General features: G+C 47.4%; 1 protein-coding gene across 2 annotated transcripts; it reads right to left on the reverse strand.

The window, feature by feature from the left end:
- Window positions 1-942: 942 nt before the first annotated feature.
- Window positions 943-13,909, reverse strand: U2AF1 (U2 small nuclear RNA auxiliary factor 1). 2 transcript variants are annotated; one of them, XM_005202017.5, is made up of 8 exons: window positions 13,813-13,909; window positions 9,972-10,059; window positions 7,584-7,650; window positions 3,434-3,483; window positions 3,187-3,285; window positions 2,556-2,689; window positions 2,382-2,474; window positions 943-1,220 (listed from the first exon to the last, which is right to left on the reverse strand). In XM_005202017.5, the coding sequence occupies exons 1-8, from the start codon at window positions 13,854-13,856 to the stop codon at window positions 1,082-1,084; spliced, it is 714 nt and encodes a 237-aa protein (XP_005202074.1). In that variant the 5' UTR covers window positions 13,857-13,909; the 3' UTR covers window positions 943-1,081. The 2 variants fall into 2 exon arrangements, with proteins under 2 accessions (XP_005202074.1, NP_001073737.1); NM_001080268.2 differs by lacking the exon at window positions 7,584-7,650 and adding an exon at window positions 6,699-6,765 and having other exon boundaries at window positions 13,813-13,895.
- Window positions 13,910-15,413: the final 1,504 nt, after the last annotated feature.

Here is a 15,413-nt window from a genome sequence, read left to right on the forward strand (position 1 = left end):
CCTCTACTGTTGTGAAAAAAATACAGTAATTTCAAGACAACAAACGAACAAAACTATCACCCACAGAATTGCTTTTTTATAATCAAATAAAAATTGATGTCCGTGAAGCAAACTGATTGAAGTAGTGTGTTTCCTGGCAGACCTTCCATGAACAGGGTTTAAGGGGATCAGATGGGACACCCCTGAACTCCTGTCACCGAGGGGCATGCGGGTGGGTGTCTGGAGGACTGCTATGGGCAAGCACAGGGACGCAGTGTGCTGCCCTGAGATGACCACCCAGAGCCATGTTTTGGTTGGTCTTTGGGTTAGGACTTTCTCTTAAAAGCTCTGTGCCCCTAGCCAAGGTGTGGCCATGGCAGGAACTTGGAACGAATCCATGGTTGCAGCAAGTTACGCTGCCTCGCGTCATCAATGACGAAGGTGTGGGGAGGGGACACCAGACACGAAGGCTCTGCAGAGGCGGATGTGACGGCAGGGCTGCGCTCCGGTTACCCTGGTGGTCTTGCTACTGTCAGGGTGAAACAGGAAAGCAAGGGCCTGGGCAGGCACCTGTGTCACAGGCCCCCAAGTCTCAGGGACACAAGGTGGCTCTGGGAGCAACACTAGAAGTTCACGATATGAGAGCCGACCCCTGCAAGGGCCACAGACTGCATCTTCTCCAAGGACTGGCTCTCTTCTAAGAGCCAGCACTGTTCGCAGCTTCTACCCCAGCCTACTAACAGCCTCAGAAGAGCTGGGCCACTTGTTAACATGAAGGTAACAAGAAACAGGTCTGACTTTTTCTCCTAAGAATTTCCCCGTAACTGGGAGGTGTTTTATTTCATTCCCTAAGTTTAAAAATCTGTCATTTATACCCAGAGTGACTGGTGTAGTCCCCTCAAGGACTCATGACGTGAAGGAAGAGACTTAAAGACTGTGCACAAAAAATAAGTCACACAAGAACACTGTATCACTACAAATTTTATTCAGAAACCCATCTTTGTTTTTTTTTGTTGTTTTTTAAAAAAAATTCCCATTATGAACTGGTTTGGTCAATCAACTACAACACTTTCTAGCAGACATACGGTAAAAATGGCATGGCTCAGAATCGCCCAGACCGTTCCCGGTCTCTCGACCGCCTCCTGTCGCGCTCCCGTCCTCCGCCACCGCCACCGCCACCGCCGCGACCGCGGTCTCGAGACCGAGAGCGACGCTCCCGGGAGCGGGACCGTGATCTATGCCTGCAACAGAGGACAAGAAACAAACCATGGCACCCAAACCACAGCACGCAACCTAGCAGGGCAGTGACACCTAAACCCGGCAGCTCGGCGCACTGGGGACACCGATAAAGGGACAAACGCTGCCGACTGGGCCTCAGGTGACACTGCACCACGTGCCCTGATTTCAGACATTACAGTGCCTGGGGGTAAAAATGCGCAACTGGGGACCAAAGAGGAATGACACCCTCTCCCCTTCTGTGGAGCCAACTTGCGTGGCCAGGGGAGCCATAACCCAGAATGGAAGGGGCACACACACCATCCCACCTGAGCCAAGCCTCTCAGATGTTCTCAGCTCAGCAATGGGCCCACCAGCCCACTGCGGGGAAGGGAGAACAAGGTTCTTTCTCTCCTATACTTTTCTGCTGACAATAAAATGATCATCAGTGATGGATTTCCAAACACATGTTTAACAGGAGAGGGATGAGAACCCCTCTGGGGGCCAGAACACAATCTGAGCTGGAAGAGTGACTGTTACACTGACACCCTGGCCTTTTCTCTGCTTATGAGAAAAGCACCCACCTGCAATTAAGCACCAGGACCGGTCATGTGGCTGTGCCTGACTGTCTCTGGTTCACAGGACAGTGCCCCCTCCCCGCCGCCCCCAACCAAAGACCTGCCCAAACCAAGAAAACACAAGAAACCCCAATGGAAAAAGAAGTTCAGACATGGAGGGGACAGAATAAGATCCTGGGCAAACAAATCTACTTTTAAGTGGTCACCCGGCCAATGGGTCCCTGTTAACAAGGTCTGATCTCTACCTGACAAGCAGGAAGACATGTGTGGAATGTCCCTCAGAGTGCCTTTTATATCCTACAGTGTGCACTACATTCCCAGCAGAGCCTTCTGAAGAGGAGGCCCCGGAGTAGTCACTACGTTCCCAGCAGAGCTTTTTGAAGAGCAGGCCCCGGGGCTGAACCTGCCCAGGAGTACTCACTATGTTCCCACAGAGCTTTTTGAAGAGGAGGCCCCGGGGCTAAGCCTGCCCAGGAGTATTCCCTATGTTCCCAGAGGAGCCTTCTGAAGAGGAGGCCCTGGGGCTGAGCCTGCCCAGGAGTAGTCACTACGTTCCCAGCAGAGCTTTTTGAAGAGGAGGCCCCAGGGCTGAGCCTGCCCAGTACTCACTTCTTGCGCCGGCGCCCATACAGCTCCCGTCGCAGCTCCCGGGAGATGGGCTTCAGGTGCATGAAGTTGCAGAAGCCGCCCCGCGTGCACTCCCTGCAGGAGAACAGAACGGTCACGCTGGGCACACAACCCCTCCTCCCCCGCCCGCTCCCCCTCAGGCCGGCCTGCACCTACCCCATCTCGTACTGGCGGCAGCAGGCTTCTCTGAAGTCGGTCACGGGGGAGAGCTCGGCATGGATCGGCTGGCCGTTAAACCAGCGGTTGTTCAAGTCAATCACAGCCTTTTCCGCATCTTCTTCACGGCGAAACTGAAAAGACAAAGCAGAACTGCTCACCACCCACACTTCAGTAACAAGTATCTTCAATGATTGATTCAAATATGTATCATGTGCTCACACAGGTGGCATAATGCGAGAGAGCAATTTAAAAACTGGACCATCCCTTATTAACGATGACTTATTTTTACAACAGTCCAAGATCATGCCATGCATGCTGCCTTGGTTTTCAAATTCAACTGGTTAAAAGCACAAATGTCGTGATTTACGCAGGCAAGAGAAGTTTAAAAAAAAAAAGGAAAAAGAAACCCAACATATAATTCAGTTTCTTTTCCACAGTCCCACAACCACTAACCAACAGCCTAAGACACCCATCCTCCCAGGACCCACATGCCAGCTGCTGGACCGGAGCCGCAGCCAACGAGGGCTGGCCAGGGCATTAAGGCTCCAGCCTGGTCTGAGCAGGACTGCTCGCTAAGGTGAGGCAGGCACGCCTCACTCCTCGGCCCCAACTGCTGCCTCAGTCCTACCTTGACATACACGTTCCCCACGAGGTGGTCTCCTAGGTTGTCACAGACGTTCATCTCCTCCACCTCCCCATACTTCTCCTCCATTTCTGTGAAAACCTCCTAAGGGGAGAACAGGGGTTAGAGGATCACAATAGAGATGAGAAAGGAACAGAACAGAACTCATGAGTATGTATTCTTATTAATGGAGTCAAGTCCCAATCCCCATACAGGGGGTGAACGGGTCTACAGGGTTCAGTCACTAGCTCACCTCAAAGAACTCATCATAATGTTCCTGCATCTCGACATCGCTCACAGCGCCTGTGAACAACAGAGAGCTTGCTGGTTAGAGCCAGGAACTGTGACCGCCAGAGCTCTGCGCTTAAACTCACAACTGCTATGTAACACATCAGCTTATCTAGAGAGAAAACAGAGCTGCACTCTGCTGCAGACTGAAGACAGTGCATCACACAGCCACTTGCTAAAGTTTGAAGTGTGGTGAGATTTTAAAAGCCCCTTATGACCACCTCAGTTCTGGCTATTAAAATATTAAAATCAAGACAAGTTTTCAACAGCATCAAAGGGCCAACATTTTCAGAAAGCATGAGGAAAAGGTTGACTCTCAAAAGAAATTTTCAAATTGAAAATTCTCTTCCTTTTTAGATTTAAGATACAGGCCAAGTAATCACACTGACTTTCCCCCTTTCCTTTCTTGGGTTAAAATGAAAGGTGGCAATCAGGCAGGGGAGATGATTAAAATCTATGCTCCCTACTAGCTTCTTTTACCAATTATCAGCTACACAGAATGTTATTAATTCTTTCTGATGCGATTAAAACCCAAATGATGGAAAGTGAAGACTGAGAAGGACAATGACCAAGTTCAATCGCAGTAATCTGAGTGCCCTCTTTTGCATAAAGGGAAAGTTACAGGTTTTTGTTGAAGAAAGCTTTTCATCTTTATTCTTCGTAATTCACATGCACTAAGTGAACTCTTGTCCATTCTGTGGACAGATTTAGCAAATTCACATCCCATCCTCATTACATTCTACCATTCAAACTCTGACACTCTCTGAATCTAAATTTGAGGAAGCAGAAAGCTGGAGTGTCATTAAGCTGATATTCCCAACAGCCAGACCGGCAGCAGCTTCGAGGCAGGGACAGCCTGTTGCTAACAGCCACCTTCCAAAGGAATCCTCCAGGACTGGCGGCCTCCTCTGGGCCCCAACAAGGGCCCCAGGCTGTGGCCATGGGCTCTGTCCACAACGCCCTAGCTCTCTGAAAACTTTCCCTCTAAGGATAAAAACTGGCTTCCATCTTGATTCTGGCAGTGATTTAAGTTCCCTTTCCAGTCATTTGGGGTGGGGGGGTGTCCCTGCATCGTGGTTGTTTCTGAACTTCCAGGAACCCCGCTCACTTTACAACAGAGCGCTCAGTGAACACGTGCGGTGACGCCACTCCGGACAGCTTGTCTTGATTTAAAAGTTACAGTGAGTGTATCCCCTTCCCTGAGTAGAAACCAAAGTCTGAACAACAGAAAAGCCAGTCAAGAGAAGCTCATTCCAAAGGGCAGATTTTAATGTTTAAAATTAATATCCTTCTCCACATTAGGAAAATGAGAAGACAAAATATTCACACACTCAAAGTCTTAGCAATACCGAGAATCACATTTTGGTGGCCATTAAACTATTGGCTGTATTCGTGGGATTGATATCTCTGTTACTACATAAACAGAATACTGTATTTTAATAACTTATATAAAGTTCACGTTTTAAAATGCTTCCTAGTGGGCATATTTTATCTCCTATACTCTGGTTAAAAATTTTTGAGTCAATCAAAATGACCTGAAAGGCAGAGGTGAGTGATTAAAAAAGCTACTCAACTAAAGTATTAACACGACTCAGTATATTTTAAATACAACTTGCAAGTACCCAGTTTTCTTAAAGAAACATTCTTAAACTGGGATTCATATTTAAGTTTAATCCAAGCATAGAAAGTTTATTTTTCTGCAGATACAAGGTTATATTAAAAAAGAGCCAGTAGTGATGAACCTAGTAGCTAAACTGTAGAAGCAGAATTGCATTTAATTTGTATTCTTACAATCTGGACTCCAGAACTGTAGCATTTAGTACAGCTAAACTTTTATTTTGTAGCATGTGCAAAACAAGAGTCCTGTGAATCACAAATATACACACAGAGAACTAATACAACATCCTTCTGTCAATAAAGCATGCACATCCCCCTGAAAACAAACAGGGCAAAGAGCGATCCACTGTCGTTACTCAGTCCCCTACTTCTCATTCACTTCTACCCCAGGGTAGAGCTGTCACAAAATGACTTAACCATCCAAACAGGAACACTTTCTTTCACCCATTGATCTTGTTTCTTTAAAAAAACAATACACCAAGGGCTACCAAGTCCTGCTACCATCAGATTCAAGGAAAGAAATTCTCTTTTCAGGTCAGTATTAGCATCGAAAAACATTTAGTGTCTTGGCAGGAAAAGCGCACCAGCCCGGTCCCCCTGGACGCAGGTGCCACGCGCCACGGCACAGAACCGGGAGGCTCCCAGTCTGGCCCAGCTCAGGGAGGTGGCGGCTGCCAGCACTTCTGCACCCACCGCAGGTCACCCTACAAACTGAGGGGCTCTGGGCCAAGGGTGTGTCTGATCCAGGCATGTGGCCACCAAAGGTACTTTGTGGTGTTATTCTGTGATCTGTTCTTTTTTTTAAACAGCTTTAAAATGAACTGGTGAATGCGAAGCACCTACGCTTTGGTCTGGACCCTCTGATTTTAACACAAGTCCAGGATGTTCGTTTCAGCTTATCCTCAAATGACTACATTTACTCTGGAGTTCAACACTTATTATTTCTACTGTTCCCTAAAAACTACCCATCAATACCACAACCGTGACTTGACTTTAGCACTCCCCGGTACATAAAGGAGTGATGTCCACTGAATGCCCACTCCAGAGCTATTCCCTGCCACGTATCCTTTATTTCCCCAATGCAAGAGACACCTATGTAAAATATCTGATGAAAAGAGTCCGCACAGGACTGATGTTGAAGGTTTAGTGCAACCGGGAGGGCCCTACTGGGGTCATGTTCAGAACAATGCTCTCACAGTGAAAGCATGATCTCCAAATGGAGTTTAAGGGAAAAAAACTCTAGTAAGAAATAATATCTGAAAAAATTATTTCAGAACTATTTTTTTTAAAGTTAGAGCGACTTTCACTTTAAGCAGGAAAAACGTAAGCCCACATTTAAGCTGACACACATCCTCCCGGATGACGGCCACGGTCCCAGAGGAGCAGCAGCTCCGTGCTCTTGGGAAGGGCCCCCTCTCTAAGGCTCTCGCTCCTCCCTAAGTGGGCAGAAGTTAAACCTCCAGCAGAGGTTTCCACGGGCTCAGGGGGACACAGGCTCTGACACCTCCAGTGGAAGGCGGTCCTCGACACTACAGCGGCAGACCAGGTGCAGTCGACACTGAGCTCTGACACGCAAGCCCAGGGAACCAGGGAAGGAACTTGTATGAACTTACAGCGCAAACCGTCAGCAGACTGGGAAGAGTTTTGAGGGTTACGGTAAATGTTCAAGAGGGCAATGGTCTGAAATACAAAACGCAACAACTTTATATTATGGAAAATTAAATGTAAACACTTAACCGGTTTCCTGTGGCGATCGCTTCAGTCAAGACTCAGTGCTGAAAAAAGAGCAAGTTATTTTCTTTTGAAGCAGTGATGTTTTCTCTCAGCTGATGGCTGTCCTGGAGCGCCCTAACACTTCAGTGTAACAGAGATCCCATGATATGCTAGTATTGTATTTCTGTCACAGACTAGAAGAATTCACCATTTCAAAGTTCCAATCCAGTTAAGAATGCAGACAAGTCAGCAGGCTACCACCAAAACCATTCTTGTAACAGGAAACTTAATGAACAACTGAGAAAGAAGCGTGCCTGTATAAACGGACTAGAGAAATACAATAATTACATATCATGAAATCTCCACTCCCTAGAGGAAAAATCGTAATGGTGAAATAAAACCCACACTTACTGGGCAACTTACCTTATTGATTCCTACATATTCCTAAGGTTTTTGATTTCACAGAAAGAACTTAATAATTGCCAGGGGTTCAGCCACTGGGAAGACCAATAACTGGCTGGTGATGTTCGGCTGTCACAGGGCCAGACCCCTCTCGCTAACAAACATCCAGGGCGGGAGAGGCCTGGCCAGCGACCTCCCCGGCCAGCCTGCTGACCTCAGCCAAGTATCAAGTTCTTACTGTGAATGCCAAGGACCTCCGGCACCGTGTCCTGTTTGCAACAGCTCTATGTCAGCAGCTCAGAAGCCAACATGGTTTGTCTCAATTAAGAGTGGGCTCTTTAACACCATTGTCTTAAAAAAACTTCTCCAACTGTGGGACTTACAGTGTGAGCCGTCAGCCGTCTGTGCACTGTTTTGGGGATTACGATAGATGTTTTGAATCAAGATGGTCTGCGGGGAAAAAAAAATAAAAAGGGGAATTCTACTGGCTGCTGTGCATATATTAGACAATTGCAAAGAGACAACTTGTTTGCAAATGGCTCAACGCCTGCTGTTTTGTTTGCTTCCTGCAAATCAGACACTTGTCTTCTGAAGAGTACACCCAAACCATCATATTATGAAAACAGAGTTTGAGCGGTGACTTAGATCAAGTGACTTAGGTCAAGTCAGCCAGCAACCAAGAAGAAATTGTTATTTTGAGTAGGCCCATGTTACTGAAGTGTTTTAATGCAATAGAACACTAACATTTTTTATGCTTCAAGCTAGCAGACACTATAATGTCAAAAAATTCATGTTATAATCATATTCCCCATATGAAATTGTTTTTAAAACCAAATGTGTAACTCAAGCATATGCAGTCCATCAAGCTCTCTTGATCTCGTAGGAAACAGGCACACGAATGGGTTTCCTAACTCTCAGAGGCGTCTAGCACATTTACGTTTTCTTGGTGGGATCTCTGTTTACATAATACAATAGCTTAAAACATTTGCTCTTTTCCGATCCTTCTTTTAAGGGAAAAAAATCCTTTTAGCCCTTGTGCTTTAAACTGGATCAGGTAGACTTGAAACCTTACATTGTACCGTTCTTCTTAAAATCAAGTTGTCTGAAAAAACAAACCATGTTTAAGTTAGTAGGCTAGCACATTACATGAATCTTAATGTCCACATCACTGTAAGAAGCTTAAAAAGAAACCCACACTGACATTATGTTAGAGATTTACAAGCTGAACCAATAAATTGCATAACTTACAAAAATAAATATTCAGTCTCAACATGTATCCAAAGCAGTTTTTTAACTGGTTTTATAAAACTGGCCTGTTCCACTTGTAGCTGAGTGTTCAAGGGGAGTGGTTTTGAGAGAGCCCCCCAGTCAAAGGTCTGCTCTGGGAAACCCAATGGGGAGAATGACCACCAGCCACACAGCACAGCCTCGTCCTCTGGCCTGGCCTCTCCCTCATGTCACTGATAGCCCATCTCAGGCCTGGGCTGTTCCCTAAAGCCAACCACATTAGGTTTTTAACTAAAACCACCTGAGCGTGACAAGTCTGATGGACAGATATACAGAGCCCAACTCTCCAACAGGAAATTCCTGTCAGATCTCAGCCAGGTCATCTGGCAGTGACCATTTAATAAAACGACACTTAAAGGGAGTAATGCAGTTCCATTAAAATCAGAGGAGGTCAGGATTACCTGAAACCAACCAAATGAATCCAAACAAGATGTTCAAGTTAACACATACAGCTGACTCCCACCAAACTTTATGGAATCATGGCCACTGGCCTAGTGGGGGAGACTTAGTTCACAAATGGAAGCACTTAAAGAAAAAATATTACCGAAAATGTAAAGCAAATCCTCCAATATTCTGAATTTCAAAAGAGACATGCTCAAAGCAATTAAATGAGAAAATACTGTCTTTTTCTTACACCACCTGGCTGGCTTTCGGTGCCAAGGCTGCACATTTAGACTTCATGGGCCACCTGAAGGAGCTCAAGAAAGACCCAAGTCTAGATCTTTTTCAAATTCCAAATGTTCAGGTGAACATGGGCAGAAGGCTTCTGTTCCTCTCAGAGGTGCCATCTCCCTTAAATTCACCGGATCACTTGAAGGGTGTAAACCCCTGCCTTTTCTTCAATTAGCCGAAAAGAAACTATCAAAAATCACAATTTTTGACTAAACTTCCAACAGAGCTAAGCCCAATCTCTCAAATACCCGGCATCTCTCAATTAACTGAACAGACTGGCCATTAACCTGAAGGGAAGCGCCCACATTCTAAGGTTAAATTTCGTTTTTCATGTTTCTATAACATGATACAACTGGCTGTGTCCTTGGCTGGGGTCTTCAGGGGACATGCCCAGTAGAACTGGAGAGCCCCTGGGGGCAGAGCACGGCAGGCTCCTTCAAGGGGGTCCCACCCACCTCTACATCTACCAGCCTGGAGAAGAGGCGAGGTCAGCGCTGGCCTGGCTGCGCCTCCCGACCCATGTCAATTAGAGGCAGGGAGGGTGGTAAGGCAGTGAAACCCAGTCACAGCCAACAAGTTTCTCTAATGATAAAAACAGGGAATGGTGCTCTCAGGCCTTCTGCTGGGGTGGTTCACCTGCCTCACTCTCATTTAAACAAAACACATTTATGAACACAAATAGAAAAATAAAACTAGAGGGGAAAAAAACCCTGCTTATTATTAACACATGGAAATTACTAACTGCTTCTGTAAAGTACATGAAGTCTTGATAATTTACATGAAAACAGAAAAAAAAGGAAAAACAAACAAACCTGGCTAAAGGTCGGTTTATTGTGCAACCGAGAGCATCTGTCTCCATGACGACATGCTCCAATTTTGAAATAAAATGAACAGTTGACTCTGTAAGGGAAAACGAGAACTGATTATTGTGCTGGAAAGACATCAAATAGATGGAAATGCGTCATCAACACGACAAATGCCACCACACTACTTTTCTTTTACTTCGCAAAGACCTAGGCACATTGTTTTTCTTGGTAATAGGTACTTTGAAGGCAATGGCACCCCACTCCAGTACTCTTGCCTGGAAAATCCCATGACGGAGGAGCCTGGTGGGCTGCAGTCCATGGAGGGTCACTAAGAGTCGAGCCCAACAGAGCGACTTCACTTTCACTTTTCACTTTCATGCATTGGAGAAGGAACTGGCAACCCACTCCAGTGTTCTTGCCTGGAGAATCCCAGGGATGGGGGAGCCTGGTGGGCTGCAGTCTATGGGGTCGCACAGAGTTAGACACGACTGAGGCGACTTAGCAGCAGCCCATCTGATCAGTTGTGTCCACCTCTTTGTGATCTCATGGATGGTAGCCCACCGCACTCCTGTCCATGGGATTCTCCAGGCAAGAATGCTGGAGAGGGCTGCCATGCCCTCCTCCAGAAGAGCTTCCTGACCCAGGGAACAAACCTCTCGTCTCCTGCATGCAGGCAGATTCTTTACCACTGCCGTACCCTGGCAAGCTCTGGTTGATTTAGCTTCAATTTGCCCCTCTTCAAACATGGCACTCTATTCTAACCTGATTTCCTCCTCATTCAAATTCCCTTCAAGTACGGTTGATCCTTGAGCAACTTCTATTCAGATTTTTCAGGTATTAAATCCTGCAGGACTACAGGACCCATGGTTGGATGAATCACAGGATTCAGAACAGCAGACATGAAGGGCTGACTGGAGGTTAAATAAACTGGGATTGGATTACTGACTGTGCAGAGGGCTGGCACCCCAACCTCCATGTGGTTCAAAGGTTCAATTATATTCAATACTTCTCTGCTCCACTGTTCTCTCTCAAACTGAATGTAAGTCAGTCTAAAACTATATTTAACTCAAAACCTAGCTGCTCCTTTTCCTTCCATGATGAACTCCTCTCTTGAGGACATCAGCAGTCTGGTGAGGGGTCAGGATCTTGACTCTGCTACTAGTTGCTTGGGTTTGGGCCAGTCACCCGCACCTGGCCGGGTCTCTGTAAACTGAGGAAAATGCCAACCTTGGCACTGTTCCAAGAACCAGGATCAAGTATACTACGTGCTCATCACACGCAGTCACTATCATCCAAATAAATACAAAGTCCAGGTTCCCCCACCCAAGACACCAGACCAACAGAATACTTCCAAAAAGAGGTCTGAAGTAAACAATCCTCCCCAGTTACAATACACTGAGAATAAGCTATTGGGGCGCCCACTCTGCCTGTAAGAACTACACAAGGTCGTCTCTCAATATGCTCCAATACTTGGACGATGCAGATAAAATCAAAACTAGCAATCGAGCCAGCATGACAGCAGTGCACGGTGGCTGAGCAGATCTGTGATGAGTTACGCAACCTTACTAGATGTGTCCCATTAACATTCAGACTTGCAGAGGTGGGACAGTTACCCTGTAGATTCAATTATTTTAGCAAGGGCCATTCACAGTTGCCAACGCAGGAGACCTGGGTTCGATCCCTGGGCTGGGAAGATCACCTGGAGAAGGGAAAGGCTACCCACTCTTGGACACGACTGAGCGACTTTCACAGTCACAGTTAAGATTAAAGGGCCTCAGTAAAATTTGATGGCCCATGAAATCAACCAGCCATTTATTTATTATCAGGTAGCAATAAAAATGGAAAAGTCTAAATTTATGAGGAGAGAAAAATGATCACTACATACACGAGTATGTCATGTTACATCTTCAGAAAGTCACTTGAAAATAGTTTAAGACTGTCTGAGAACGGACAAAACCTCTGTTTCAACCATTAACACCCAACTATTCCATATAATTAAACCAATCCTTGCTGCTGTACCATCAGAAATGACTCCCATTTCACAATGGCCAGTTAATCACTGAATTTAATCTATTAGTCTAAACTTGTCTAGTAGGCTCATTGGACTACGGCAATAAAATGAAAAGATGTTAAAGAAAAGATGCGGTGTACTATTTGAGAAAAGGTATTAGAAAGGCTAATCCATTCTTACATTTAGAAAATGTCTAAAACCTCAAATGTGTAATTAGCTAGATATTTTTAATTGCTAGGTGTACATTTTACGCTCAGTTCAAATTAAATAATAAAAAAAAGTTAGCAGGAATCATTTTTCAGCTGAAAATTTTGAGCTGTTTCCTGGAAATTAAAACTCCACAAATCTCCCTGAAACGAGAAGCCTAGATTAAATAATCAAGTTTCCTAAATTACAGCTGTGACTTTGATAATCTAACTCTAACAGAGGACATGGGGTTGTTTATGGCAGGAATGTAAGAGCATCAGAGTAACAGTGAGGACACCACCTTCTGCAGCTTTTTACAGGAATGACGGAAAGAAAAACTCCAGGAGACATAAGTCATGGCCCACACTGATATAAGCTCATAAGTAAAATCGACGCTGCATGCTCTTCAGCAAACTTGAGAAGCCTCTTTGTCCAGCAGAGCTGGCCGATCCATTCAAGATCTTGTTTCCCAAGCTGCTGCCTCTGGGGCCACAGCATTCAGGGCACACCTCTTTTCCTCAGCACTTAATGCGTTTCAGTTCATTTTAATTCAGTTATCCTTTGCACGACAAGCACCCCCTTGCTCCTTGAGAACAAGATCCAAATTTTACCCATCTTTCAGTCCCCAGACACTGGCCTTGAGCTGACACCCAGTAAGTGTTTCTGGAGTGAATATGACTGATGACTGTCTTGTGAGTTTTGCTAGGAAAAAATATAACCCTCTCTTCCAAACAACACAGGAGATTCTAGAATGTGTAAAAGAAAACATTTTACAAGATACACTGCATCCTGGAAAACAGAAACAATTTAAAGTTTTTCATAAAGTTTTTGATAAAGTCAAAACATTAGCTATGGCAAACTTATGAGTTCACTGTTAAAAACATATTCACATAAACCGTGTACAGCTCTGAAGAACACCAAGATGCTAACCATTTATTTGAAGAATACATCCAGCTCAATCTTAAGGTTTTCAAAGAACTGTCCTCCCAAATTAACACCTGGCAAAGCCAAAATTATGTTTTTACTCTCAACCTAACAACTGACTACGGAAGATATGCAACCTAAAAAAATCACACATCTTATTCTTACATGGGAATTGCACCTGAAAGTATTTTAAAAGCAGACTGTCTTTCACGGTTAGTTAACTCGTAATCTCCAAAATACTGTTTCACAACAAATGTCTTTATGATCAGTTCCATGATCGCTTAACTCACACAAGAGGCTTGTTAAGCATCTAAAACCCTAACAGGAACCTCAGTTATCTAACGATTTAACGCGAGCGAGTCTATACTACAGCTTGCCCGACTCGACATTAAAAGATCAAACTTGGGAGAATCGTTAACGTTGACAACTTTAGCACAACTCGAGTCGGCTTCCTAGAGCCGGGGGCAAGGGTCGCCTGTAGGTGGGCCGCCGAGGAACCCCCGGCAAGAGAGGCCGCTCTGCCCAAGCGGAAGCCCGGCGTCTGCCCGGCCCGGCCCATCGCCCGCCTGCCCGGGCGCACGCGGCGGCGCGCGGCTTCCGAGGCCGGAAGGGCAGCCCGCCCCTCCCCCCGCCGGGCCTCCCGCCGCCGCCCGGGCCCGCCGCCGAGCTCCTCCGCGCGCCACCCGCCTCTCCAGCCCGGAACCCCTGCGGCCGGTTCTCACTTACTTGTCTTTCTCGGTGCCGAAGATGGAGGCCAAATACTCCGCCATTTCCCACCCGCCGCCGCCGCCGCCGACACTGCTGCCGACGCCGACGACCCCGCCCGACGCCCGCCGGAGACGTCACCCGGACGCGACGACGCTCGTTCCGCCTCACCGGCGTGGCGGCACTGCCCAATCAGGAGAGGCGCTGTCTGCGCATGGGCGGGGCTTGGCGCGCGCGGGAGACGCTGCCCTGGCGGTCGCGGAGCCCGCGCGCCGCCCGCCAGCGCCACCTCCCGGCTCTTGTTAGGTTCTCCGGGCCAGCTCCCGCGCTTCTCGCGCCCCGGGCTGGGGCCCGGCGCCCTCCACCGGCTTTTCCCAGTGCCCAGAGAAGCCAGGCACTCAAAGTGCGGCTGCAGAAGAGGCAGCGGCCGACGGGCTTTTCCACGCAGTCCCTGGGGCCGGGCCCTGAGCGCGTCAGTCCCGCGTTGGGGGTTCCGCGGGCTCTAAGCGGGGCGAGACCCCCACCTCCACGCACTTTCCCTGGGGGATCCCCACCGAACCGTTCTTCCGGGAAGACGCGTTCTTCAGCTTCCTCGTATTCGGGGAGCAGAGTCGGAGCTCCCCGGCTCCCCGGTCCGGAGGTGTGCCGCCTGGGCCTGGCCCCGGGAAAGCCCGGCGGGTTTGGAGAGGCTCCGACGCTGGGAAGGCGGAGCGCAGGTCTTCGGGCCGGGCTTACTGGCCCGCAACACCGAGGGGGGTGAGGAGTGTCGGGCTTGGGACAGGTTTAGGGACGTCCAGCAATGCCCGGCACAGAAATCCTGAAGACCACGAAGAAGCCAAAGTGCAGGGGCCGCTGCGAGGAGTGGGGCCACCTGAGGGCCGAGCAGAGTCACAGATCTGCGTGGACGCCGGGTCCTTTTCCCCAGATCTACCCACCTCCGGTGTTCCTAGTTCATTCTGTTTTTTTTTTTTTTTTTTTTGAGGCATCTCCTTTTTACCCACTGTTTCCTCCTCGTTCCCTTTTTCACCTAACGGTCCATCCCACAGATGGCTCCATAGGACTGTGGTCGCAGTCCTGACTACTTTCATGGCTCCCCAGAGCTCCGTTGTGTGGCTAACCAGTCCCCTGTTGATCGGCCCATAGGATGAACCAGTCTCGCCTCTACTGACAGTCCTGCAGCGAGTGTCCTGCAGGTATCGTTTTGCATTTGGGGCAAACGCACATCTGGTTTATTTGTCCACCCAGGTCTGCAGTCTCAGAAGTTCATAAACAGAGAACGCAACAAAAAGTTTTATCCTGGGAAGAAGCCTGCACAAAAATGAGTTTTACCCTGGCAGAAATGCTTTGGCAGTGTCTACTGTGGTAAAATTTGGTGTGGAGCACATTTGAGAGTGAAGGTTAAAATGATAATCAGGTGCTTGTGTAGCCCTCAAAGCAAGTGTGAGGAGGACTCGGCTCCCTCTGAATACAGTTTGAGAACTGCTTTTTTGGTTGGTGGGTGTCATAGCAGGGGCTCTGATCCTATTTGTACTTTAGGGGAGGTGAAATAACCCCTCAACCCTCTTGGGTTCTGGTGGCTGGACTAATAGTAAAACTGACTCAAGGTAGATTACCAGGAAAAG

The sequence above is a fragment of the Bos taurus genome, chromosome 1 (genome assembly GCF_002263795.3).
Source record: "Bos taurus isolate L1 Dominette 01449 registration number 42190680 breed Hereford chromosome 1, ARS-UCD2.0, whole genome shotgun sequence".
Lineage (NCBI taxonomy): Eukaryota > Metazoa > Chordata > Mammalia > Artiodactyla > Bovidae > Bos > Bos taurus.